This window comes from Apiospora hydei, assembly GCF_038363865.1.
Source record: "Apiospora hydei strain CBS 114990 chromosome Unknown utg000005l_segment0_segment0, whole genome shotgun sequence".
NCBI lineage: Eukaryota > Fungi > Ascomycota > Sordariomycetes > Amphisphaeriales > Apiosporaceae > Apiospora > Apiospora hydei.
This window is the reverse complement of record NW_027117364.1, coordinates 2,553,482-2,580,920: the sequence shown is the minus strand read 5'-3', so window position 1 is coordinate 2,580,920 and position 27,439 is coordinate 2,553,482. Positions and strand designations below refer to the sequence as shown.

Genomic DNA, 27,439 nt, shown 5'->3' with positions numbered 1-27,439 from the left:
GTGGGGATCAACATCTGCATGGCATGGGAGGTAGGAGAGGGTCGGGTTTAACTCGAAAAAATAGGCTGTGGCGTGCCAATGGCCACTCGGGGTCCGACTTACGTACTTTTGCAGGCCTGTGTCTTCCGTGCAGTCTTACAGTCGGGTGGTAGTGAGAGTGGGAGGGAGAGTGAGAGTCGGTAAGAGAAGGATCAGGGAAGGACTGAGGAAGGAGGAGGGAAAGATATATGGGTATAATAAATTCGAACGGGTTGCTTTGCTTTGCAGCGAGAGGGGGCAATGGGGGAAGAGGCCGAGAGTGAGAGAGAGAGAGGAGAGAGGAGCAGATTTATTATTACCTGGTTACTTGTTATTCCGTACGTAGGGTGGTACCTTGAAAGACTGGACTGCGTGCTTCCTGCTACGACTACGACTGCTGCTGCTACTTGCCTTGAATTCATCTCAAGTCCGGGTCCCTTTTTTGCACTACAGCCAGTGACTACCTCCTACCGTCCATCACAACAATCCAAGTGGCATGAGACGGACCCGTCCTACCCTCTGTTTTAGTCCTAGCCGGGCCGTTGAGCATCTTTGATAATGGCTGTCTGGTGGCTACAGTTCTGGCTACAGTTCTGGCTACAGATCCCAACTTTCGAACATTCGACGACGCGGTGGCCCAGGGGTGGGATCGGCCACGGCGATTGCCAGAGAGGGAAGTGCCCATGCCGTCTGCGTTTTTCTCCTTTCGCAAGCAGCCCGCCGGGTGGCCTACATGGAGAAGGCAGAAAGCGTGATGAATTATCGGTGGCCGAGATTCGACCGTCCCACAATTGCACACCAAAACCCCTGACAGATTTTAGGCTTATCGCGCTATCGCCCAATGATCCCCTGCTTCTTGTCCCAACAGGGACTAGACAGCACGACAGACTGCTGCAACCCTGCTTCTCTAGCCCCAGGCCCGTACCTTGGAGCCCATCAAAATCACAATCTCGCTCCACGCACCGCGCTTGCCACGGAGACGAAGGTGAGAATGGCAGTCGGCCATTTCAGGAGAAAACTTGTTGGGCTCTCACTTCACGCTATCCCGTGTAGACCAGAGACGGGAGTCGTACGTGTACGGGATGTGCTACCAGCCCCAAACAAGCCACCATGACAGAACACTTTGGTCTATCTACCTACCTGCTACTAACTTGTATGCACGTATGGCGATGTAGGTGGTCAGAAACATGACGACGTTTCTTCCTGCCAGTAACAGCCCTGGGCAACAACACACCTGCCTAAGTAATTAGTAAGCATGTAGAAAATGAGCTATAGTTGCCAAGATCACCAAAGCAACGAGGGGTCTCTCAGCAGTCCACTCCAACCAGGTATCGCATACCCCTATACACCCATTACTCATGTCAAGCAGGGCATACTTACACGGTGGCACCACCTTTGAAATACCACCTAAGATTTGATGCCTCCACGTCTCTGGAATCTCCTTTTCACTTCCTTAAGGACAGATTTCTATGCCAACTTTCACTCATATACCTACCTGCCTCTAGTAGTGCTATCATGGAAACAAGGTCCTCCGTCGCCCTATGTATACTCTTGCGTCGAACGAGATGGTTTCCATGGTTTGCAATGAGCGAGTAATGTGCCATGAGGGCCCGAGCGCCATACAAGAAGACTGCGTGGGAGCTTGCATGTTGGCAGGTTACCTACCCGACCAAGCCGCTCACAAACACGTCAAGCTGCGGCTGCGAAGCCTCCTCGTGTTGCGGGAACAAAGAACGGGAATTGTGTCCAGTATTTGTTTCAGGTGGAAGAGCATATTTGGCTATGTTGAACCCGAATCTCAAAAACGGCAATGCGGTTACGCGACGGCGGGAAGCCTCGGGCCGGAGGCCCTGAGATCTAGCTCTCCGCCAACGTACATGTATCCTTGTCAACGGACCGCTGGAACGGCTGCTTAACAATATAGCGAGTGCACACTCAGCAACTACATGTTGGTAAATATGGGTGTATCTATTACCCCATTAATGTGGTGTCATCCGACTCGGGTCCATAAGCTGACAGGCAACAGAAGTCAGGTCCGCGAGCTGATTGGCAACGAAGCGGTTGCTGCCGAAGTCGTTCACTGCCATTCCACACTCCAGGTGGTCTCACCCTTCCTGAAGGGAACTACTTCAACCCCGGCGTCCTTGATGGACTCGGGGATAGTGGCATTGCCCTTCTTGACAAGAATGTTTTTGGTGGCCTTCTCGACCCCGTAGAATTCTCGGCCCCAGTCGCTCAGGAAACCCCGGAGAAGCCCCTCCGTGACCTGCTCGTCTTTGACGTCCCCTCTTTCGATGGCCTCTTCAAGCGAGCTGAGCACATACTGGCACGCAAATGGCTGTGTGAACACGCCAGCAGCTGCGTTTCCTTTCCCCTTCTTGGCGCTGATATCGTGGGCTGCTCCTGACTTAGTATAATTTCATTCATCTCAGACCACTATGGGTAAAAGCTTACGAGCCGAGTCGGTGCCTAGGAAGAACTTGCCATTGCTGTTGACGAGGGCATCAAGCAGCTTCTTCCTGTCCTCCGGAGTCTGCGATTGTATTAGTCGGTAGATCCTCTTGTTAACTAGCCGCAAAACCCACCTTGGCCACCGGCTTGCAGAAGCAGTAAACATTCCCAGCCCAATCGTCAACCAAGAGGGAGAGGTGGTGGGCCGTGATGGTAGCAACTACCGTCTCGCCGCAGCTTCTAACAGCCTCAACGGCATCGGCTGTTGTGGTGTGTTCCAGTACGATTTTCCTAGCAGCGTTAAAGTTACAACCGAGTCATGAACCAAGTAAATGCCATACTCTTATGCTTACAGTTTGGGAAAGCGGCGATGAAGGTCCTTCAGGGTGGGCAGGAACTTGCTCTCGGCGTTCAGGATTGTCACGTCCTTCTTATCACTCGGGACCTCGCCGTGGAGGTTGAGCACCAACCCAACTTCTTGCATGGCCTCAAAGACCGGGTAGAATGGCTCATAACTGACGACGCCTGAAGAGCTGTTCGTGGTAACACCTGCAGGGTAGGACTAGTAGTTGCAGATAAGCATTGAGCCACATGATCAGTTGCGTGAGCGAGTACCTTTATGCCCGCGATCCCGGCCTTCTTAGCTTCACGAACAACATCGGGGGTGATGGTCTCGTGCAAGTAAAGAGTCATCAGGTAGTTGATGCTCGAGTCAACATCTTGCAGACGCTTTTTGTACTCCAGTGCGGCAGCAATAGTGGTGACGGGCGGCACCTATAACGGGAATTCATATTAGAGGGTTTCTCCCGTGAATTGGTGTTTTTAAGGCACCTGGTTTTGCGAACTATGCGGTTGTTATAACTTACGAGATTGGGCATGACATATACAGTGTCGACCCCGCCATTGCGGATCGTGGGGACAACGGCTTTCAGCATGTCACCGTCCCTCAAGTGGACGTGCATGTCCGCCGCAGCCGGCAAGATGTATGAGTCCTTCATGCTGAGTATAGGTGTTCATATATTATGAGTATACTGGAGCAGGGAATGAGGAGAATACGGGGATAGAGCAATCAGTGGTGGTTAGGTACTTTACCTAAGGCATACTACATCTATGCTTTGCCCTATTGAATTTTTGGTTTCAATCGAAGCACCTGCGTCCACGGATTTCTCCGCTGAAACTTTCCCACCTCCAAAAGAACGTACTGAATGTACCTATTAGTTAATACAACATACATGTAGTCTGTGTATTAACCTGCATCTACCTATCTAGCTTCAACTGTTCGGATACCGATGCTTTGTGAACCCCATTACTATAATCCTTCCTGGTTTTGAATACACTCTGACACCTGTACTAATGTCTTTGGATATGTGAAATACTTACCTAATGTAGTTGCAGCATCTGGCAGTTGCAATTTATGATCACGTGATTTCGTGGTGGCAGTCGTGCTGCTCCAGACCCCTCAGCGCGCCGTTTCCGTCGCATTCCTGATCGTACCTTCAGCTCCTAAGAATCACATCCTAACGTTGCGCCTCGGGACCCCTTTGTCCCACAGACCAAAAAGGTATACATACACAATTTCTTCTTGCTTACAGAGAGCTCTTTACTTTGCTATTAAACAAAGAGAGGCGAGCAGCAACATGAGCGGGCTCATCCACCATTCTTGACTTTTGCGCAAAGTTGATGACATCATCGAGCCATGGCAGGAAGGAAACGTGCAGCGCCTGGGGCCGCCAGGTCTACCAGATCGACGCGCACAACCGGCACTTCGAGTAGCCGTGAGGCGGTGCCTGATGTCTACCGTCAGATGCTGTCCGATGCACAAGTCCGGCCCAATGCAACTGTCGATTCTCCCGAAAGACCGGCGAAGCGACGAAAACCCGGCCAAAGGTCTAAGCCGGCGCACCCACCAAAACCCTCCACCGAGAGCGATGAAGAGGATGATGATATAGAATTCGAAGATGTCGGACTACCGATACCGACTATGCAGACCATCATGCGCGATACCGACGAGGAACAAGATGATGAAGAGGACGACGAACTCGAATTCGAAAACATAGACTTCTCTCTTGCCGAAGCGAATGCTGCTCAGGCAAATAACGAGCCGAAAGACATACAACTGGATCTAACTGCGCGCGCTAATACCATGCCCCGACGGACAGTGGACAGGCGGAGGCCTATCAAGAAAGTCGAGAAGGATCGCCGAGTTGAAATACACAAAACGCATCTTCTCTGCTTGCTGTCACATGTTGCACGGAGGAATAAATGGTGTAATGATCCCAAGGTTCAACAGTCAATGAAGAAACTCCTTACTAAAAAGATGATCACCTACTTGAACCCTGGGTCGAACCTGTCGCAATTTGCACAGACAAACTCGCTCAAGGAAGGACTAAATCAGCTAGAAGAAGTGTTCACCACAGCGTACACGATTACAGAGCGAGGTCTTCGTCGTGCTCTATGGGCTGATAGCGAAGAGCATCTAAAAATGTATGTTTCCAGTCATGCCAACTCCATAAGCGCACAAGCTAACAGGGTATTGTACTAGTATCAACTTCCAGATGATGCGGAGACGGTGATGGAGAGGTCGGATTTTCGCGAGGCAGCTGAATCACTGAAGGGATCGCGTGATGTTGGAGCACAGCTATACTGCGCACTACTTCGGAGCGCTGGCCTCGAGGCCAGACTAGTCTGCTCCCTCCAGCCCCTTTCTTTTGCTGCTGGCGGTCCGTCCATGTCGAAGCTATCCAAGTCGAAGAAACCCCTGTCTCTCGAAGAACGGCTTGCACGCCAACCCAAGTATGACAGTAGCTTCGACAGCCCAGGAATCAACAAAAATGCCCCTTCTGCGCTCCGTCGCCTTGGGCACCCAAGCGCGGCAGCGTGGCAGTTTCCCTCAATGGCTATGGCGAGTGCCCCACCGCCTGCGCGGGATACGACCAAGAAGATCCGCGAATCCCCGTTTCCCATCTACTGGGTTGAAGTACTGGACGTGGCACATCAGAAATGGCAGCCTGTAGACCCCCTCGTAACGCATTCGTTATGGAAGTGGAAGATCTTTGAGCCACCGGCCAGTGAACGAGAAAACTGCATGACGTACGTGGTTGGATTCGAAGCCGATGGCTCGGCCACAGATGTTACGCGCCGCTATGCCAAAGCTTACAATGCCAAAACGCGGAAAATGCGCATCGAGAGCGTCACTGCCAATGGTGACAGGTGGTGGCGCAAAGCGCTCAAAGCATACAGCCGTGGTTATACGACGGACATGGGCCAAATCGAGAGCAACGAACTAACGGCGGCAGAGGCAAGAGAACCCATGCCTCGAAATGTGGCGGATTTCAAAGATCACCCTGTCTATGCACTCGAAAGACATCTACGACGAAACGAAGTTCTAGTTCCCGGGGCGCAAGCAGCCGGAACAGTAGGTGCCGGTAGTAAAGGCCCTCTGGAGAAGATCTTTCGTCGGAAAGATGTGCGCATCGCTCGCACAAGGGAGAAGTGGTACCGCATGGGACGGGAAGTGCCGGGGGATGAGATACCTGTCAAGTGGCTGCCGAAGCGGGCGAAGAAGCAGATGGACGCTTTCGGTGACGAAGAGGACGAGGATGAAGGCGGCGAAGCGGGCACGCCGATTTTCACAATGGAGCAAACGAAACTCTACGAGGCGCCGCCGGTCGTGAACGGCATCATACCGAAGAACCGCTTCAGGAATTTGGACGTCTACGTGCCTAGTATGGTCCCGAAAGGGGGTGCCTATGTGGCGGACGATCTAGCGACCCATGCCGCCCACCTTCTCGGCATAGATTACGCCCCGGCATTGACGGGGTTCCAGTTCAGGGGCAAGAAGGGCACAGCAGTTCTATACGGAGCCGTCGTGGCCGCGGAAAATGAGGAAGCGGTTCGGGCGGTGATGGCAGGCCTTAGAGACATGGAAGCTGATATGGAGCGTGAACGGAGGACGCGCGAGGTCCTCAAGATGTGGAAACGATTCTTGATGAACCTGCGTGTGCGGCAAAGGATATGGGCAGGCGCGGAGGAGGGTGCGGAGGATGAGGTGGATCAGGACAAAGTGGAGAAGATCATCGAAGAGGAGGAACGGGAGGCAGAAGAACAAGACGCGGAGGGGTCTGAGGCTGAGGGAGGATTCATCGTCGGCGACGATGATGACTTTGGCGGAGGTGGGTTCCTTTGAAAGGTAGCGTGCCGAGACTCACTTCCTTCCATTTCCGGGGCAGGGTCTTCTGGCTGACCTGACCGCCCAGTCCCTTTCCCATCCACTATTACGCGTTCCACAAGTGCCCCGCGGGATGTCAGCTCAGGTCAGTCAAAGCATTGTGTCGTTGTGCAGCTTCTTCACCGACCCAAAGTATGACAAGGTAGATTCAGATCCATATTGCTTGTAATGTAAGCCCTAAGCAACAAATTTGCAGAGTCGTGAACGTCACTACAATAAGGGGCGGTCCGCGTTATTGGCTGCACACGATTCTCCAAGACTCGTGGCTGGTCTGGGCACAATCTCGGCTGCTGCCTAATTGTGCTACCTGGTCTGAAACGCTGGCCAATTGTTGGCATGTTTGCAGCCGAATGCGAACAGAGAGCGAGCTAATGTTGAGAGGGGGAAAAGAGGGAGACCAATTGATATCAACCGGCAAGTTGCATACATACACGTATCGTACTTCGATTTGGGTTCGTACAGCGGGCCTATAAATAGACTTATCCTTACAAAAGTATACCGGGCCGTTGAGTACATAGTTTGACTCAAGAAGTCACCAACGGGCGAATTAGGTTAAGTTCACCAAGGTACCCGGGTAAGTAGGTTCACAACGTTGGAAAGAGTACAGGTCAAAAAGGCTGCAGGGTGTAGGTATTTTGTTCGTAAACGGAAAAGAGCCAACTTGTGGTATCTGCTGTGTTACGTGCATCGCAGAAGCAGAATGATGTGCTTACGCATCCCGAGTCATGGGCGTTCTGGGTGGTGTTTTTTTAGCAGTTCTTCAGTGGTTCTTCAGTGGTCCTTCCTTCAGTGGTCCTTGGGGGGTCCTCCCCAGGCGGCCCCCTGCTCTGGTTTTAAGCGATAGACCGATTCCCGAGACCCGAGATTTGGACCTGGACTCCATATTTCGCCCAAAACCCATCCTTCGAAACCCCATTTTTCCTCAGCTACTGGCGGACTTGCCTTCCTCGTCTGGAATGCGCTGCGCGGCGAGGCGACGCTGCATCGCCCGTGCTGCCCATGTCCCTGGCAGGCTAATCGTCTCATGTAACCACGCAGCCAGCCTATTGTGTAAGTATGTATGTATAATGTACAGTAAGTTCGTTCATGTTTGTTTCGTGTTTGGAAGGAAGGTAGTTCCCGTGTGACCATATCCATTGACGACTCGCTGTCCTCGCCTTCTCATCTTTGTTTGTTGTTATCTATCCGCAAAGAAGCTGCAAGTCCACACGCCAAGCAAGCAGATTCTACATTGGCAGTACGGTCGTACGGCCGTCAGCACCACAGCCACTCTCTTGGCACGGCGGAAAAAAAAAGTCTTGACGTAACTGCCTTTGGATCGCGAACATCGAATACGGTCGTCGTCATCGGATGGCTATAGTGACCTTCTTTCAATCTTCTTCTTCACATTCTTTGCCTGGTATGGTTTCCAGCTTGGTTATCTAGAGGTCGATGTCCCGTCAATTCCCACCCGACGGCCAGGCTGACCGTTGTTTGTCGTCGCGCGCCGCATTCCGTTGGACATATCTCCGAGAGTCGACCGTTGGCTCCGAACCAACACTATGGCGTTCCTTAGTCAGACCTGGACCTTGACGTCCAAAAACCTCAAGATCGTATTCGTACGACATTCATTTGCCACAATCACAAGGGCCTTCATCCTGCCAATCCTCCTGGCTGCATTTCTAAGTTTCGCCCGGAATTTATTCGTTCCTCCCGCCGTATACGGTATCCAGGATGCCCATGGCGTGCGATCGCTCCCCGATGCGCTGGACTACGCCAGCGGCACAGACAGGGGAATTGTTGTTCTGGTAAACAATGGACATGCTGGAGGCGACATTGACCGCGTGATTGACAAGGTTGCCGATGTGGTAACAGGCGCTGGAAAGAACGCGACAAGGTTATCGGACCCGGCAGATATCGGCTTTATCTGCAAAAGTAGTCTGCGCGCAGTGACTGGCTGCTATGGAGCCGTGGTCTTCGAGTCATCGCCTACTGAAGGCAAAAGGAACATATGGAACTATACACTCAGAGCAGACGGTGCTCTTGGCAGCAAGATTGACACGACAAAAGATACCAACGATGCCGAGATATACGCCTTGCCGTTACAGAAAGCAGTCGATTCAGCAATTGGGGGCTCAACGGACGGCCTTTGCCTGCCGAGACTCGAGAATATGCCTTTACCTCGATGACCCAGGAGGAGCGCTCAGAGCAAGTTCGGCAACTCTACCAGCAGGCCCTCGTCAATTTCCTAGCTGTTGCCTTCATCGCAACCATCATTGGCGTCTGCTACCATATGACGGGCTTCATGGCCACCGAACGTGAGATTGGCATGTCTCAGCTGCTTGATGCGATGATGCCAACCAAACGCCTCTGGGAAGCTCAAGTTGCGAGATTGCTTTCTCACCATATTGCTTTCACGGTCGTATATCTTCCCGGTTGGATCATTGCTGCCATCATTATCGGGCGCGGTGTTTTCGCCTCGTCTAACGTTGGTTTGCTGATTGTCCATTTCCTCCTTTCTGGCTTGGCTTTGGCCTCACTGTCAATTTTCGGCTCGGCCTTCTTTAAAAGGTCGCAGCTTTCTGGTGTAGTCAGCACGATTGCATACATTCTTCTGGCCATCCTTGCACAGGCGCTCACGGCACCCAACACCGCTGCCGTTATCGTCTTGAGCTTGCTGTTCACGCCTTGCAATTTTGTGTGGTTTCTCACGTATGTTGCCCGCTACCAGAAGCATTCGTGGCCCACAGATTTGGTGCATACTCCCCCTGACAGTCCTTGGGAACTCCCAGGCATTGTGTTCTGGATCTTCCTGGTTATACAAATATTTGGCTACCCTATATTGGGCGCTTACCTGGAGAGGGTCTTTCACGGCTCGACGACTAAGGGACGGACCATCCTCCGTGGGCAAGATGCTGCCAATGCACCCCAAGCGGCTGTTCGTCTCGAGAAGTTCACCAAGATATACAAGCCCAGCGCTTTACGGCGGCTCTTCAGCTTCATATCCCCTGCTCCCGAGCCTGTCGTTGCAGTAAATGAACTAACCCTGAGCGCGGGGAGAGGTCAGATACTGGCCCTCCTTGGTGCGAACGGGTCAGGAAAGAGCACGACATTGGATTCCATAGCTGGCATCAGCAAGCTATCCAGCGGCAACATCACCATAGACGGTACCGGCGGCCTCGGAATCGCACCTCAAAAGAACGTGCTTTGGGATGAGCTTACAGTCTTTGAGCACATTCAGATTTTCAACCGCTTGAAGGCCCCTGGGAATAAATCGTCAAAAGCAGAAATCAAAGAACTGGTTCACTCTGTCGATCTTGCTCTCAAGATCAACGCCCAATCCAAGACCTTGTCAGGCGGGCAAAAACGAAAACTACAGCTGGGTATGATGTTGACAGGAGGATCTGCCGTATGTTGTGTCGATGAGGTCTCGTCAGGAATTGACCCTTTATCGCGACGCAAAGTCTGGGATATTCTCCTCGCTGAGCGAGGCAAACGTACCATAATCATGACGACACATTTCCTGGACGAAGCAGATCTCCTCGCAGACCAGCTTGCAATCCTCTCGAGGGGCACGTTGCGTGCTCAAGGCTCTTCTGTGGAACTCAAGGACCGTCTGGGCGCCGGGTACCGCATCCATGTTTTCAATGCCCAAGATATCAAGAATCCTCCTGAAGTCGAGGGCGTCACCAGAAAGATTGGGTTTGATGTCATCAGCTACATCGCCCAGTCTTCGGCTGCCGCTGCGGAAGTGATCCGTACTTTGGAGGCAGTGGGCATAAGTGACTACAAATACTCTGGACCAACCATCGAGGATGTGTTCCTACAAGTAGCCGAAGAGGTCCATGGCGAAGACTTTTCCAAGCTGCAAGCATCAGCAGAAGGCATAACTGACGACAAGCAAGTGAGCTCGGAGAATGTCCAAGTAGTCGAAGGCCCTGAAAAGGAAAAGGACAGCCTGGCACTGCTTTCTGGCAAGCCAATCGGATTCGGCCGCCAGTTGACTGTTCTGTTCAAGAAAAGAATCACGATTCTCAAGACGAACTGGTTCCCTTACTTCGCAGCCTTCTTCATTCCCATTGTGGCAGCAGGGCTGGTCATGCTCTTCATCAAGGGACAAAGTCAAATCGGTTGCACTCCGTCAGATCAGTCTTCGTCAAGTTCGGATGATAATACATTTCAAGATTTGTACAACAACATTACCCTCGCCGTTGGGCCGGCTTCTCGGGTGAGTAGACAGGATCTCACGAGGCTATTTGCCCCCATCCTGTTTCCTGATGGCTTTGCAGGCCTTCTGGCAGCGGTGGCCTCAGGCTCAGGCTCAGATGGCAATGGGTCTACTCCCGACAGTTTCTTCGATAAACTCAACGTCGTCAACTCTCTCGGCGAGTTCAATGACAATATCGAGCAGCATCGTAAGAATGTAACGCCTGGTGGTTATTGGCTCGGCGATTCCAACTCTCCGCCTACCCTTGCCTACAAGGCCGAGTTTGTTGACTTGTACAGCTCGGTAGCAACTCAAAATCTCCAGAATATCATGCTGGTCAACACTACTATTGCCACCACCTTCAAGCCTTTTGACAGCCCTTTCTCGCCAGGGATGGGCAACTCACTCCAGGTTCTTGTCTATATGTGCCTGGCTTTGTCTGCATTCCCTGCCTTCTTCGGGCTTTACCCCAATATCGAGCGGCGGCACAACGTTCGAGGCCTACAGTACTCAAACGGTGTCCGTTCATTGCCGCTATGGGTGGCGTATCTAGCATTCGACTTTGCCATCCTTTTGGTGTCTACAGCATTCGTCATTATTATCTTCGCAACGCTCTCCAATGTTTGGTACCATGTTGCATACTGTAAGTTGGCCATCTTTCTGGCTTGTGTTTTCTCTCGGCATCCAATACTGACTATTACCCAGTGTTCCTCATCTTTATGCTGTACGGTCTGGCCTCCACACTCTTCGCCTATGTCATATCGCTGTTTTGCAAGACTCAGCTATCCGCATATGCCTTTGCTGCGGCTGGGCAAGTAGTGGGGTTCCTGATTTACTTGATCGCGTACCTCTGCGTAATCACATACGCTCCCGCCAACAAGATCGATGAGGATATCAACCTAGCGCACTTTATCATTTCCGCCTTTATCCCCATAGGCTCTATCGTTCGGACGCTGTTCATCGCGCTTAACCTATTCTCGGCTGCCTGCGATGGATTCCAGCTGGCACCCAACCCCGCGGCCATAACTGTCTACGGAGGACCGATCCTGTACCTCATCATTCAGTCTTTCGTCTTATTTGGCATTCTGATATGGTATGACAGCGGAGCTGGGATGAGCATTTTCCACAAGTTCACTCGGAAACCCATTGAAGTGAAGCCCGACGAGTCAATGTCTGACGAGGAGGTTGCAAATGAACTAACGCGCGTGACAACTTCATCTCGAGAGACCGATGGGCTACAGGTTGTGCACCTGACAAAGACGTTCAAGAAGAACACAGCTGTGGACAACGTCACTTTTGGGGTGCAGCACAGTGAAGTGTTCGCGCTCCTTGGGCCCAACGGAGCGGGCAAGTCTACGACCATATCTCTGATCCGGGGCGATATCCAGCCAAGCCGCAATGGTGGCGATATCTTCGTCGAGAATGTTTCTGTTAGCAAGAAACGTGCGGCAGCTCGAGCCAATCTGGGTGTCTGCCCGCAATTTGACGCAATTGACTCCATGACTGTACTAGAGCATTTGCGCTTCTATGCCAATATTAGGGGCATCCCTGACGTTGAACACAACGTTCGGAATGTGCTCCGCGCCGTTGGACTGGAGGCATTCTCGACCCGTCAGGCCCATGCTCTGTCAGGAGGCAACAAGCGCAAACTCTCGTTGGGCATTGCACTGATGGGCAATCCGTCGGTTGTTCTACTCGACGAGCCTTCATCCGGTCTTGATGCAGCGGCGAAACGAATCATGTGGAAGACATTGGCCAGCATCGTGCCTGGCCGGTCGATCCTCCTAACAACACACAGCATGGAAGAGGCCGACGCCCTCGCTAACCGCGCCGGTATTCTTGCCAAGCGCATGCTGGCCATGGGCCCAGTTGAGAATCTGCGCCAGCGTTTCGGCGACGCGCTCTATGTCCACCTCGTCAGTCGCACAGCACCACACTCGACCCCGAAGAGATGGAACGTGTCCAGGCCTGGGTCAAGAGGACATTCCCTGGCGCCGATGTGGAAGAAAAGACGTACCACGGACAACTGCGTTTCTCCGTACCCGCGAGTGCCGTGCTCGCCGACAAGGACCACGGCCAGAGGAGCGCCGTTGGCCAACTGATCATCATGCTGGAAGAGCAGAAGGAGAGCCTCGGCATCGAACACTACAGTGTCAGCCCTACTACGCTTGACCAGGTGTTCCTGACCATTGTAGGCAAGCACAACGTCAAGGAGGAGGGTCATGAAGAGACCAAGCAGAAAAGCTTATGGCGATGCGGGCTCTGATCCTGCCCCAGCTCCGGCGCCGTATTAGCCTCGTCTCGACTGAGTTGAAAGGCTGATGTATATAACAACAGTATCACTAGTGCATTAGACATAGACCCGTTCCCACGTATTCATAGTACTAATAGAATAAGCACTCTCGCCGGTGCCATTCCTCCCTTTATCCAACATACTGTCCATACCTAACCATCTCGCTGTCCTCCCGCATCCTTTCCATGTCCACTTTTCGTAGGCACATCAGCGCGGTGATCTCTCCGTCGGACCGCCTTGGCATCAGGTATACCAGGCTCTCACACGCATCCTCAGTAAATACAGGTCGCTGTACGACCGCTGGCCTACCCAGTCCTGCTACCCCCAATCCGTCGCCGCCATCACTGCCGAAGTCAAAGTCGTAGCACGATTCCTTGGCCCACGAGCTCAGGTTCACGCCCGTCGACGGGTCAAGGCCGCCACCGCCGCCATTACTGCCGCCATTAGCAGCCCTACTTCCGGCGAGCTTATTAATATGTGCGCGGATGCCGTCGCACACTGCATCGGGCCGCAGGCGGGCGCGCAGCTCGACGGCGACGGCGCCGAGGGGTTGTCTCAGCAGTGACGCTGGACTGAGCGTGCTGGATACTTTGAAGGCGGCATCGCCCGGGTAGGTGTGCGGCAGACCGGCCACGTAGCGGCGAGCGTCGACGGTGCGGGTCAGTGTCGTCGTGGTCGTGTTTGACAGGCGCGCGAGGCGGGACCTGGCGATCGACTGCCAGAGGAGAGCGCTTAGGGCATCGTCCGTGGAGATGAACGGGATCCGTTCTCCGTCTCCTGCATCTGTCGAGGGCATTGTGGCCGTGGCGGCGGCTTTGAGGGCTCGCAGTGCTGGGCCGGAGAAGGTGAAGGTGGACCAGTGTAATGCTGCTTGCGGGGGTCTTCGATGTTCCTCTAGATGATCCGGTGCTGATGTTATCGTCGACAATGGATCGTTCTGGTCGTCCTTGCCCTCTGTTAAGTCGGCGGTGGTCTCTTCGGATCCCACCGCAGCTGTCGTGTTGTCGGGTTCCTCCAGAAGCTCCTCGTCGGAGAGGTGGAGGAGTGGCAGAAGAATGTCGCGCCTCGACATGTTGCCCGTCGAGACCTCCTCGGTGCTGAACGGCTCCCAGCGACACGCCTTCGCCAAGAGACGGGCCATCTGCGCCTGGCCCGCCATGTCCATGCAGCTGTGCAGGCCGTTCATGACGAGCATGAGGCCGCCCGGGACCAGGTTTGCTTGTAGCAGCAACACAGGTGCGGCCGGTTCGGTAGAGTGGCGAAACGTACCACACGGGGCGAGGACCGTCTCGTCCAACAGCGAGGCCGGGATGCTACCGTCGCCGGACTTCCAGTATTCGGCTATCACGGGCGGGAATTCTCGTCGCAGATCCTTCTTCGTAATCAGCGGGGCTTTTCGGTAGGGTCTAATCCTGAAGATGCCGTCGCCGTCTCTGATGACTTGGCCCGCTATCCAGGGAAATTCGCGTGCTAGTCGTTTTAGACCATCTTGCAAGTATGTAAAGATGGACTCCTCGCTGATGTCTCCATCGCAGGGGAAGCCGAAACAGATTGGTGTGTATATTTGGCTGTGTCTGGGGTGTTGGCCGAATATGTCTAGGCACACATCTAATGACTTCGATGCCATTGCTATACTCTTTCTCTAATAATATCGAAAGGCTTCGTTCATTGTTAGGTGTCACGCTGCAAGGTGAGATGGATGACAGATTCTGGCACTAATGTAGATAGGTCACTTAGTCCAACGCGGTGCCGAAACGGGCTCGAGTGAGCCGGTTCCGACTCCGGTCAAGTAGTTGGAACGTCATTGGGGCTCAGCAGGAACAAGGGTGGTTGGATTCAACTGGTATAAAGGCGTGATAGATCGCCACTCCAATCCCTCGCTCAACGTCAAGGAAAGTCTATAACATCACATCCCAATCTTGGACAGGAAATGCATTACTCCTATGTTAATCTGGCTATACCACTTTCCACTTCTTACGGATAAGGTCGGCACATTTCTCGCCGATTCCGTAGGCCGGCATCTGGGTGTGTGAGCCACCGAGAATCGGTATGATGCTAGCATCTGCCACTCGGAGGTTCTTGATTCCCCTTACCACCAGTTCTTCGTCAACCACAGCCTTTGGGTTGTCCGCTTTGCCCATTGCGCAAGTACCAGATGCGTGGTAGCCTGTAGAAATCACAGTGTCAGCAGTGTCGGATTCAATGCGTCTACGTTGGGGGAGAGGTATAACAAGAGAGGGAGGGAGGGAGAGAGAAAAGGAATGTGAGTACCTACATGTCGTAGCATGATCCTTCACATATGGGATCCAGTCCTCCCTGGTCTTGTTCGTATGATGAGTCAATTCCGGCGGCCACGACCCGTTGACAATGTCGCGGGTGCCCTTGCCCTCCATAACGATCTCGTTGCCCAAGCGGCAGGCCTCGGCCAGGACCTCGAGGTCCAGGGGTGGGTCAAATAACCGCAATCGACCTTGGGTTTGTCCAGGGGTCGGCGCTGTGAAGTGTGACCGAGCCGCGCGACTGGGCGCCGAAGAGCTCCGCGATCATGCTGAAGGCGTGCTCGCCGTCGACGGGGAACTGGTCGTACTGCTTGGGCCCGCCGTAGCACTCGGTGTTGAAGAACTCGACGTTGGGCTGGCGCGGCGTCAGGCCCATGGGGTCCCTCCCCGGCAGGCGCGGGGCCGCGTTCCAGAGGGGCGAGTCGGCGAGGCGCTCGTCGAGGCGCGCGTACGCGAAGGCGCCGAAGGGGAAGGTGGACAGGAAGCCGGTCTTCTCGTCCTTCCAGTGCTGGTACGTCGTCTTGAACGCGTCGCCGTGGTAGATGAGGTGGTCGTTGGTCAGGCCCGGCTTCTCCGTCTCGTAGAACATGAAGACGATGAGGTGGTCCATGAGGTTGCGTCCGACGCCCGGCAGGTCCAAGAGGGTCGAGATGCCCAGGGGCTCGAGGTCGGCCCGGGCGCCGATGCCGGAGCGGTTGAGGATGTTGGGGCTGCAGTAGGCGCCGCCGCTCACGATGACCTCCTTCCTGGCCGAGAGCCGGGCGGCGGTGCCGTCCGGCTTGATGACCTGCACGCCGGATGCCTGCAGCTCGCCTCGAGAGTTGGTCTCCAGTATGACTTTGTCGACATGCGTCTCAACCAGGATGGTGAGATTTTGCCTCTGGTTGTTCTTGGTGATGAAGTCGGCCCCCGTGGTGCGAATGCCTTGGTGGACGGTGCGCGGAGGATGGCCGCACCCCTGAGGGTTCTCCCCATGCGAGAACATGTCGTGGTCCAACGGCATGCCCTTGGACACCATGGACTTGAGGATGAGGTCCGAGATGGGGGCCAGGTCATGCGGCTCATTATGCAAGGGACCATCGTAGCCGTGGGACGTGGAAGACTCGTTGAACCACTCCTTGGTGTGAAATGTCTCGGCCTGGAATTGAATCTCAAGGTCAGCCACCAGACAAGGCCGATCTATAGTATTCCGCCCTCCGGAAAACGGCTTCGGCTACTTACCTTACGCATATAGCCAAAGAACTCTTCCCCGCTCCAACCGTCGAGGCCCCAGTCGTCGTAGTCCTGCTTCGTGCCACGGATGCAAAGCGTCCCGTTGCAGCCCGAGCAGCCGCCCAGGTACTTGCCCCGACTCAGCTTGACCCGGCGGTCGTTGATGCCTGCCCCTTCATCCGCTACAATGTTCCAGTCCGTGTCCGTATCAAAGAGCTGGGACCATCTTTAAAGGACGAATATTTCAATATCGTCAGTATATATGTATGTGTGTGTGTATGTGTGACTTTTTCTTAGACATGAATGAAGAAAAAGGGGGAGAAAACGAAGCAAATGGGGCAGAAAGAACTCAAGGTTCAACTCACCCTCCTGTCATCTGTGTGTTCTCCAAATGCTCGTTGTGCTGGCCGGCCTCGATAACGAGCACTCTGAGACTGGGGTCGCTTTCCGCGAGCCTCCCGGCTACGACACATCCGGCCGTGCCACCTCTAAGGGTTCACATAAGCAAAGTCAGCAAAGGTGGCATGATATAGACTTTGGTCTAGCAAAATGTAGCTCACCCGCATACGATAAAATCGTACTCTTCGACATGAGTAACTACCGAGCCCATGTTGGCGACAGGTCAGATGTTTTCCCAGCACAAGAAGATGAAAAGTGATTCTTGGGAAGGAAAGATACCTTGCTCATGCAACAGGAGGCTGGCGACATCATATGTGTGTCAACCTGATATCTCGATGCGGCCGCCTCGTCGGGGCAATGGATCGTCTCTCTCCAACTTTCCCCGCTGCCCGCGATACGGAGGGGGCTCTTACTCAGATGCCTAATTATGAGGAGTCGTCTAGTGTCATGTAGTCATCCCCAATGCACACCCCGCCGCGGCCGATTGGTTTGCGGCCCCTGTGCCGAGGGGTGGTGCGGGCTGGGCGATCTGCAAGGCCCGGCGCCAACGTCGAAGACTTGCAATAAAAGCAATTCTGTCGATGGGGCAGCGATGCCAGCCCGCGGTGGTTCACAGACCAGGTGGAGTGGCCAAGACAATGTATTACTGTACGCGGCAAAGATGTCGGGTTCGGGGTTTAACGATCGATACATACGTAACTATTCACTAGTCCCGGCTGCCTCGACACGGGGCCACAGCAGCAGCCCAGCGGCATGATACATGTACAATACTGAAGTGTAAGAGCAGTATATCACCTGCATTCGCGCCTATGTGTTGATGGAATGTCGAGTTGACAGCCAAGAAATCATGCCTGGCTAGTAAATAGTGTGCATGCAACTACCGTATGTCTTAGACGGCAATGCTAGCAATGGCCAATTTTCTCCAGAGTGACAGAGCATTGAGTTTATGAAGTGTACTGTATGTCACTCCACCTGTCTCAGGCGGGACAGGATATCGGGATATTTCATGCCATGGCTTTTTTTTTCTTCTTTTCTCGGAGCGCCTGTGGATGGCGATAAAGCATTAGGTGCTGACTCGTTGAAACATGTCTCTGCGATGCAAAACGGTTCATGTAAAGGAGAGGAGAAGGCCATTTTGCCCTGACTTGAGATGCGCGTTCTTGTTGCGATCTGCGCTCTTGTATGGGCCTCTCCTCCTCCTGGGGCCCTGGCTACCCTGGAGATGATGGACAGGAGATCGAAGACAAGCATCGAAATAGACTTCTTGAAAGTCGCTGGGTACTTGGTCGGCGATCATGCGGCAACTCGTTCTAAACAGTTTGCATGTTGCTTTTGACAGCCACGTCGCCCAACACCCGAACGTTTTCTTTCACCTGAGTTGAGGAAGAATAGACGGACTGCATACAGGACTCCAATGGAGATTCTGTTATATCACTCATCAAAGCCGCAGACCTACGGTATCGAGCCCAGAGCTTTTCCAAGTGCTTTCGCTACGTCCCATTGTGCTCTGGATCACCTGCCGGTCACTTTTTGCTTCCAGTCAACATGGGCGAAAGCACTCCCTTCCAGAGGGAGGCCTGGACAGAATATGCCATCGGGGTTGTGGTGCTGTTTCTTCGCTACTTTGCCCGTTGGAGAGCCGTCGGGTTCAAGAAGTGGCAAGGAGATGATGTCTTCGCCGTCCTCTCCCTAGTCTTCTGGACGGTAAGTAGCCCACTCTAGCCGCATAAATTGAATACTAGTACTCAAATCCCATTTTGCTCTTAGGCCGAACTATGCATGCTAGAACTGATCGGTACCTGCTCCCGGCTCTCTCTCTCTCCATATCCGATCACTCAGGGGGGCTTGTTCGTATGGCTAACAAGTAGACCTTGTTCCCTTCGATTGCAGGCGAAAACGGAACGAACATAGGCATCACGGACGAGATGGGAGCCAGCATGAGCCCGGAGCAGATCGAGAAGCTGGCCGCGGGCTCCAAGTACCTGCTGGCTGGGTGGTGCTTCTACGTCACCCTCATTTGGTGTCTGAAGGGAACCATGCTCTGCTTCTTCCACCGTATCACGCAAGTTTCGCCTCTTCCAAAAGACTACGGCGACGGTGCTGACCTAGAGGCGTTAGGGAGGGTTTACGTCTCCAGAGATTCGTCAAACTGCTTGGTCTCCTCTGCGTGCTTGCCTATATCGTCATGCTGGCCGTGATTTTGGGACACTGCCAGCCTATTCGCAAGAATTGGCAAGTCTATCCTAACCCGGGTGTAAGTCGTGAACATTCCAAGTTTATAAAGCTTTCCCTTGCCAGAACGAATCTAATGGGCTATTTACAGGATTCATGTACTCTGGCAGTAGCCAATTACTTGACTTTGGTCGTTCTCAACGTTAGGTACGCGAGCTCTTTTTCTTGCGTCCTTCAGCTTATTAGGCGGACAATCGTGTTGTTGTTTGGTCGAGTTGCTAATGTCGGCGTTCGCAGCACCGATGCTTTGATCGTGGCTACTCCCATCCCTTTATTATGGAAGGTCAAGCTCACGAGCGTGCGAAAGGTCGCGGTTGGCCTCCTCCTCTGCTCCGGCATCTTCATCATGATTGCCACCATCCTGCGCTGCGTCATGTCGCTTCACGACATTCAAGGCATCAATATCAGCACCATCTGGGCCATTCGGGAAACTGTAAGTGTTGTCTTCATCTCCGGCACACGAACGCATCGGTTCATGCATAGGAGACTGACCTTGTATTTCTCTACAGTTCATCGGCATCATCGCCGTCAACGCCGCCGCCATCAAACCGCTCTTCTCGCAGTCCAAGTGGATGAGGTCGACGCTGATGCGCAGCAAAGACGGCCTCAGCAGCTCTCAGAGCGGCGGCAGCTGGTCGGCCGCCCGCGCCTATTTCCCTTTCCGGCGCGGCAATACCAGCAGCAGTAACGACGGGCCTGACGCCGCGACGGCCGCGGCGGCGAACCTGACGCACCCCATGACCGCGTTCGGCGGCGGATACTGGTCGGTCAAGGGCAAGGGCAAGAAGGTAGAGGGGGACATGATGCACTCCACCACGCACAACTCGAGCGAGGAGATGATCGTGCCGCCCGGCTTCGAGGCCACCGAGGTCATCCCCGATGTCGAGAGAGGTATGGGGGCTGCGGACAAGTTCCACCGTCACCACCACCACCACCAGCAACAGAACCACCAACGTGACGGCCAACAGTCTGCCGGGGGCGGGAGCGGCATCATGGTCACCACGACGTACCATGTTGAGTAGGTGGACCTCATGAGCGGGAGGTGAGCCTCTTGAGAAGGACCCCCTTTGTTATGACTGATGTTCGAAAATGCATTTCTTTAGCAGCCCAAAGCGGCCTGTCTTCTTGTCATATATACTTGGCGTTATGGTTGGAAAAGCTTGTAGATCGTTGTACAGAGTTTGTCTGATGGAGCGCGGAATCGTCTGTGTCCTCTGCTTGTCCCCCAATAGGCCTCCCAAAGCAAATCAATTGGCTTGACTGTCGCCAGCTTTGGCGACCCCAAGCTTGGTGGTAGCATCGCGTTTCATGAAGGTGCCACTCATAGCTCCTTGGCCTGTTATCTTGCCGACGTCGTGGAAGCCAAACGCTTTGTACAGGAAGTTCCCCTCGGGGGGATGCCTCGATCCAGCCAGGAAGGGCTAGCTGGTCGGCAAGATCACATCCCCATTGCATCATCAAGCTACCAGCGCCCTTCCTTCTGTATTCGGGGCTTGTGAAGCAGATATGGAGATCTAGTTTGTCCATCCATCAGCTCAAGTACTTCAATCGAACAGGCGAGAGCGAAAGCCAGTAAAGAAAGGGGGGGAGGGGGAGGGGCAAAGAAACTTACGCAAGAACCCATCAGGATTGGCAGCCTTGCGCGCCGTATTCATCTCGTCCATGATATTCTGAGCCCTCTCCAGCGCCTCCATATCCCCGCGCTCGGCGAGCCACGGCATCGGCGCGTCGTCAGACTGCCGCGCCGCCGCGCCGTTCAGGTAAACGCGCCAGTTGCTGGAGGCGGCGAGCTTTCCCCTGCCGCCGTCCGGGCTCGGGGCGTTGTCGCGGGCCAGGATCCAGAGGTCGTGGACGTTGGTGCGCATCTCGGCGCGGAACCGCTCGGCCACGCGCGGCAGGTCGGCCTCGGACCGGCAGCCCATGAAGCTCTCGCGGATGAAGGCGGGGAAGCACTCGTACTCGAGCCGCGTGACCTCGTCCATGTCCTCGGGCGTCGCGCGCGTCAGGGTGAAGCGCGGCTGGTCCTGCGTTGCCATATTGGGTGGTTGGTTGCTTGGTTCCTTGGTCGCACGCGTACACGCACAAAGAGAGACTGCCGGTCGAGTCTAGTTATGCGTGTTTCTCTTGAGCGTCACAGGCTGGCTGACGGTAAGTGATCCGGCTGTATTTGCAGGTGTATACCATGTGCAACAAGAGCGGGGGATTCACAGCTGTGTTCCCCCATGGGTAGATATACTTGCTACCTACCCGATTCCACGGGGCAACCCCGCTGTCTGCGAGCTGACGGCAAGCGAGGTAGCAAACAACCCTTGCAGACCTCCTTATTGGCTGCCACTGTCACTTCTTGTATGTTGTGACTAAAGGACTGCTTGATGAGCAGTCGGATATTGATTGCATTCCGTACCAAGTTACGCAGCCCGGAGTCTCGTGTTGCAAGCGTCCCAGGATCCCGCCGGGTCTCGGTTCGTAGAGGTCCTAATATTCCGCCGGAAATCGGGTAGAGTAGCGGGCAGAGTAGAGTTCGCCGCCACATGCAGGCAGACGCACCGCGCCCACTTGGGGGACACATTGCTGCGTCTGCTGCCCAGCGACTTGGCAGCAAAGCAACACAACGCACTCCTGAACGACACCCAAAACGGTCCTCAGCTGCAAAACAGTAGTAGGGCACCATATTGCTACAAAAATTAAGTCACCAAAAGTGCAAAAGGTTGGGCCCATCCGGAATTCGAATCCGGGTCACGTGCATATTGCGTAAAACCCAAAGCACGTATACTGCCACTATACTAATGGGCCGTTGAAAGAAATCCACTTTATTGGCCTTCAAGATAGCCAGTTCAATCCCAAAGCCCTCGGAAAAATTGCATCCAATTATCCTCGCGCAACCAATACGCAATATGTTGTGCTGGGCTGTTTTGGTTCGGTATATGATGCAGTAGTTCACCAGGTGCCATGGTATGTATCTGTGTAAGGCAATGAGAGTCGCAAGCGCCAGGTCGAGCGAGCACTTCTTTACATTCACGGATCCTTAGTATCACTACTTTCATAAGTAGAGGGAGTAATAGCAGTCTTGTGTAAAGATGTGATAATTTAATTAAAACTAAATCTTTTATTAATTTAAAGTGATTATTTACCACTGCCATTAATAATATTCCCGATAATTAGTTTATAATATAAATTTATTTATAAAAACTAATTAACGTAGTTTATTACTACGCGACGTATATTACTTAACGACGTATTTAAATTTAATTCTAATATAATTAAACTTTAACGCGTAATATCTCTATAATTATAATGCTTAATTAATTTTAAGAAAATCGAATAGTTTTAATAATTTAAGCGATATAAAACGAACCGAATTAAATAAGTTAAAGAGTAATAATAAAAGCTTATAATATACTCGAATTAACTTTACGTTATCGAATTTACGGCTAAACTTTAAAACGCGAAATCCGACCGAAACAACGTAAATTAAATTTAATTAAAAAGGAGGTACTTTATAAATATATAATTAATTTAAATATTCGAGGGATACCTCCCGATCTCGCTAGTGTAAAAAAATATAATTAATCTCTTTACCGCGTCGGTAAGCACTAGGTTAAACGCTTTATTAATCGTAACCCAGACTTAAAGATTAAAATAAATCGTCGGTACGATTATTAAAAGGCTTTTTACGAGAATTTTAAAGTTATTTCTATTTAGTTTACACTAATCGCGAATATAAAGGCGAAATACGAGATTATTAACGAAAATATTTAAAATTTTAACGAAACCGGCTTTATAATAAATATAATCGGGTTAATACTCGTCGTAACACGCGCCGAGCGGCGTAGAAAAACGAAATCGGTCTAGCCTAGTAATCGAGAATAAATAACGGCGATTAAATATATTAATTCGTAAAGTTAATGCATTTCGCCGTTTTTAATCGTTTAAAGTTAATATTACTTTACGAACTAATCTCGCGAAATCGATTTACCGGGCGACTAGGTAATTAAACCGACTTTTAATAGTTAAACTAATAACGAAATAAGCTTAAATTAAATTAAGCACTTTAATAAATATATTAAAACGTAGACGAAAAGTTCCCACCGCCTCTTAATTATTAATAGCCACGAAAGCTATATTTCGGCCGAATTTAAAGTATACTATTAAAATAATAATATTATTATACTTAGTATACCTCTCTATTTATTTTATTTACTTTAACTACTTAATATAATACTTTATTCGGCTTTAAAGCGTATTTATTTAAAAGAAATCGAGTTATTTATTAAAGCCTTAATAAATTATATTACGAAGCTCGAGTTTTTTATCGCTTTTAAAGCCGCGTATTTCGTTATTTTTATAAAAAATAACATTAAATCCGAATTTAACGTTTTTAATTTAATCCCTTATAATTTCGATAAGGTAATTAATAAGTTAAATATACGTCTTTAAACGCTTATACTTAACTTATCTTATTCGAGGACGGTTAATACTTATAACCTTTAAACGCCGTTTAATTTTTAATAGATAACTAAGTATTTTATTTATATTAAAAAAAGGGTGTTTATTTATTAAAAAAGCTCTTCGACGCCGATTTTAAATATAATAAACTAAATAGCGAAGAGTATAATTAAAATAGTTTATAAAATAACCCTTATACGCGATAAGATATATATATTAAAAAAGGTTAATTTAACACTTATTAAACGTTAAAAAGTTAAAAAATCGCGAGTTTAACTTAGAGGAGCCTTTATTATTAAGGAATCTCAATAGTTATAAGATTATAATAATAATAAGAGTTAATTTATCGTTTAATCCGAGGCCTAGGCTTTATGCGAACGTTAGGGCTATACTAGCTGTTATAATACATTAATACGGCGCTCTAGTGGGCTTATTTCGGCCCCCGCCGCGGTATCCGTCCTCCTAAACTCCAGCACCTTTTTACCGGCTCCTACCGCCTTAAAATCGCCGCACAAGCCTTGTACGCGCCACCGCGTCCCCTATTAAACCTGCTATCTATTACTACATAGCTATCTAAGCTACGGAGACGCTGTGGCAAGCGTAATAATAAAAAAAAAAGGAGGGAGGGAAAATAAAGTGAAGGCCGCGATAGCGGTATAGGGTAATTACGGAGGTAGCTCCGGGGTAAATAGTGGCCGGTGTAATAATACTTTCGCTTTTAATAATAAGTCGTGTTAAGTACCTTTTTTAAGGCTATTATTATTTAGTAATAGCGATTAAAGCTAGCTAAGTGGGTAATATTTCGGTATTAAACGCCTCGAAAAATAGTGCGTAAGTGCCGGAAACGGTGCTATAGCACCGAGGGTAGCTTTAATAATACGTTAATATATAAAGATTTATCGGTGCGTCGCCGGTGATAATTAAATAGCGCTTTTTTAACGTTTTTTTCTCGACTAAAAGCACTTACCGATATCGATACCGATACCGACCGATATTTCCCGATTAATCTGAACGAATATATATATTATTATCGGGTAGCTCTTTTAAGTAAGTTATAAAATAATTACCGGGTAATATACGATTATAAAGTAACGTTCGCGTGTTTATAAAGTAGCTTTTTAACTATATATATATGGCTATATAGTGATAGTGGCTAATTAAGCTTAAAAGGTTTATTATTCACCGCGTTAAGCTATGAAAGGGCCGTTTTAAGAGGGCTTTCCTTAGGGGCCCCTTCCGGGGCTTCCTCGGGAGAGAGGCCTTTCGAAGGCTTCTTCGGGGGCTTTCTTAGGGGCGGCTCGTTTTTTACGGCCTCTCGAATAAAACGTCCTAGTAAGCCTATTCGTAGTATAAAAATAGCGGCGGTTTTAACTCGTCGTAACTCTTAAATTTTTTTCGTATTAATAAAAGGCCTAAGGCCCTTTTAACCGGAGTTAACGAAGGCTTAGACTTTTTTCCGTAACTAGTTATATTTATTATAGTATAGTAATATATACCGGACCGTTTAACGGTCGCCGTAGTCGTAAAGTAACGAGTCGGTTTTAAGGCGCCGAATAAACTAGAGGTAATCCTTAAAGCTTATTTTACCGGTACGCATTTAAAATATAATAGCCGCTATAATACGTTTTAAGTTTTAATATTTAAAAAACATAGCTTTTTTTAAGCCGAGGGAATTAATAGTATAGTATTTTTCCGTAAAGTATACCTTTTTACTCGTCGGCTTAGCGTTATTTAATAGTTTTTTTAATTAATATATATTAAGTAGCTATTATAATAAAAAGGGCTTAATTAATAACGAGTCGTTTTAAGCTTTTAAATATATATTAAATCCGGGCCTTAAGTGTATACTATACCTTAAAAAGCCGTTATAACACCGGCTAAGCCACTGTAACCCCGGTGGCTATTAATGCGGCCAACGCCGTAATAGTCGCTACTGTTTCCTAAGCGAAATCTAGGGTAGGTTTTAAGGTAGGCTCCAGGGTAGTCGTCGAGAGTAGATTTAGGGTAAGCTTTAGGGTAATTATCGAAAATAAGTTTAAGGTATTAATCGAGGGCCGGTCCCGGGGATTAATTAAGGGTAAGTTTAAGGTATTAATTAAGGGCCGGTTTAAAGTAATAATCGAGGCTAATAATAAAGGGTTACGTAGTGCGAAATTAACGGTTATATATAAAGCTTTATTTTTAACGGCCGCGGCTATTTTAACGAGTGCTTTAACGGTTATTTTAACGAGCTTATCGGTTTTTTCGTTACTTAAAACCCTAGTATAAACTAGAATTTAATAGATATTAATATTAATACTTTAATATTATAAGGTAATAAGCTGCTTTAAAATTTACCGTAATAGCTACTAATCGAATTAGCGTTAAAGTTAAGCTAACGATATAATAACGGCTTAATTATTAATAAAAATATCGATTCGCGTAAACTACTTATTTCGTAATCGTAAAGTATAATTTAAAGATATATAAATACTTTTAACTTTATTAAGTATATTATAAACTACGTTAAAATACTTATATAAGCCGTTTTTTTATACGAGAGCTTAAAAATATATTAAGCCGGTGCGTAAATCGTCGCTTTAACCTCGTTATTATAATTACTTTTATTTATATAGAAAATTAACGATTTAAAACTAAAGGCTTATACGATATAGTCGTGGTGTGTTTTTCTTTTTTTTTCTTTTTTATGACCGTTATAATTCGTTTTTATTATAGCGGGACGACGAAAGGATAGATCGTTTCGAAGAGAGGCTGGCTTTTATGGTACTGTTAATGGTGCTCGATAAGCTTCGTTAGGGGAGATCTTTAGTGGGCCTTGCGGGCCGTGTTGGTTATAAAAGTGCCGTAGCCGGCCGTGAGGGGGTTCGTTTAAAGCCGAAGGTAGGCTATATAGTTAACTTAAAAGAGTTATTATTCGATCGATAAAACGTTTATTTCGGCGGCTATCGTTAATAGTGCAGTGGTTTTTAAGTTACTCGTAATTACTTATAAAGCTTTTTACTATAGTTTTTATAACGCCGTAAAGTGTTATTTCGTTAAGCTTTTTTTATAACTTTAACGTAAAGTTAATATTACACTATATTATAATACGTGATTTACGGTATTATTATAGCTTAATATAATTATTATAATTATAAGGTGCCGCTTTTTAATAAACGCCGAAGATAGTTTTAAAAGCTTAAATTAATTTTCGAACCTTAGTAATAACTTTTTAAATATAATAATATTAAAAAAAGTTTAAATTAAATTAAACTCTTAAGTAACGTAGTTTAACGGTCGGCTTAATAAGTTTAAATTCGAGGAGTTAAATATATTCTATTAACGAGGTGCCGTTAAAGCTTTTAACGGCTTAATAAAGTGCGCTAGCCTTTATAAGTAATATTATAAGTGCTACGTTTTTATTAAGTGCACCGGGAGCTTAAGCCCTCGCAGTAGGAGCTTAGGCCTTTTTAGTGCGAAAGTGTATTAGCTTATATTTTTACGGGGTAAAAACGTAGCTATATTTCGTCGCTTAGACTACGGTTTTATCGTGCACTTTTTTTAATATTTTATAATTCTCTGCGATACTACGGCCGATTATTAAAATACTCGTATTATTAACTTAAGTAATAATAATTACTTTAAGGTTACTTTATAGCTTACTTAGTAACGTAACTTATAAAGTTACCCGGGAGCCGGCGCTATTACCGGTGTTA

The 27,439-nt window shown here is 49.7% G+C and overlaps 7 protein-coding genes across 7 annotated transcripts; 4 read left to right on the top strand and 3 right to left on the bottom strand.

Annotated features, from left to right (window-relative positions):
* Positions 1–2,095: 2,095 nt before the first annotated feature.
* On the bottom strand, positions 2,096–3,467 carry PG997_006254 (uncharacterized protein; the record flags this gene model as incomplete). The annotated part of the gene is made up of 6 exons (XM_066810569.1): positions 2,096–2,415; positions 2,473–2,551; positions 2,604–2,760; positions 2,823–3,031; positions 3,085–3,243; positions 3,336–3,467. 6 exons carry the CDS (start codon positions 3,465–3,467, stop codon positions 2,096–2,098), a joined length of 1,056 nt encoding a protein of 351 aa, XP_066669492.1.
* Positions 3,468–4,165: 698 nt separating this feature from the next.
* Positions 4,166–6,655, top strand: PG997_006253 (Rad4 transglutaminase-like domain-containing protein; the record flags this gene model as incomplete). Its single annotated transcript, XM_066810568.1, has 2 exons — positions 4,166–4,953; positions 5,131–6,655. 2 exons carry the CDS (start codon positions 4,166–4,168, stop codon positions 6,653–6,655), a joined length of 2,313 nt encoding a protein of 770 aa, XP_066669491.1.
* A 1,583-nt stretch (positions 6,656–8,238) lies between these two features.
* On the top strand, positions 8,239–13,741 carry PG997_006252 (ABC transporter; the record flags this gene model as incomplete). Its single annotated transcript, XM_066810567.1, has 5 exons — positions 8,239–8,713; positions 8,785–11,526; positions 11,589–12,799; positions 12,850–13,074; positions 13,379–13,741. The coding sequence occupies 5 exons, from the start codon at positions 8,239–8,241 to the stop codon at positions 13,739–13,741; spliced, it is 5,016 nt and encodes a 1,671-aa protein (XP_066669490.1).
* A 187-nt stretch (positions 13,742–13,928) lies between these two features.
* On the top strand, positions 13,929–14,401 carry PG997_006251 (uncharacterized protein; the record flags this gene model as incomplete). The annotated part of the gene is made up of 2 exons (XM_066810566.1): positions 13,929–14,055; positions 14,139–14,401. 2 exons carry the CDS (start codon positions 13,929–13,931, stop codon positions 14,399–14,401), a joined length of 390 nt encoding a protein of 129 aa, XP_066669489.1.
* Positions 14,402–15,131: 730 nt separating this feature from the next.
* On the bottom strand, positions 15,132–17,277 carry PG997_006250 (uncharacterized protein; the record flags this gene model as incomplete). Its single annotated transcript, XM_066810565.1, has 6 exons — positions 15,132–15,343; positions 15,452–15,696; positions 15,764–16,593; positions 16,677–16,893; positions 17,033–17,155; positions 17,228–17,277. 6 exons carry the CDS (start codon positions 17,275–17,277, stop codon positions 15,132–15,134), a joined length of 1,677 nt encoding a protein of 558 aa, XP_066669488.1.
* A 1,334-nt stretch (positions 17,278–18,611) lies between these two features.
* PG997_006249 (uncharacterized protein) lies at positions 18,612–20,320 on the top strand (the record flags this gene model as incomplete). Its single annotated transcript, XM_066810564.1, is given in 5 exon segments — positions 18,612–18,770; positions 18,935–19,189; positions 19,204–19,320; positions 19,477–19,731; positions 19,808–20,320. 5 exon segments carry the CDS (start codon positions 18,612–18,614, stop codon positions 20,318–20,320), a joined length of 1,299 nt encoding a protein of 432 aa, XP_066669487.1.
* A 522-nt stretch (positions 20,321–20,842) lies between these two features.
* PG997_006248 (uncharacterized protein) lies at positions 20,843–21,334 on the bottom strand (the record flags this gene model as incomplete). Its single annotated transcript, XM_066810563.1, has 1 exon — positions 20,843–21,334. The coding sequence occupies one exon, from the start codon at positions 21,332–21,334 to the stop codon at positions 20,843–20,845; it is 492 nt and encodes a 163-aa protein (XP_066669486.1).
* Positions 21,335–27,439: the final 6,105 nt, after the last annotated feature.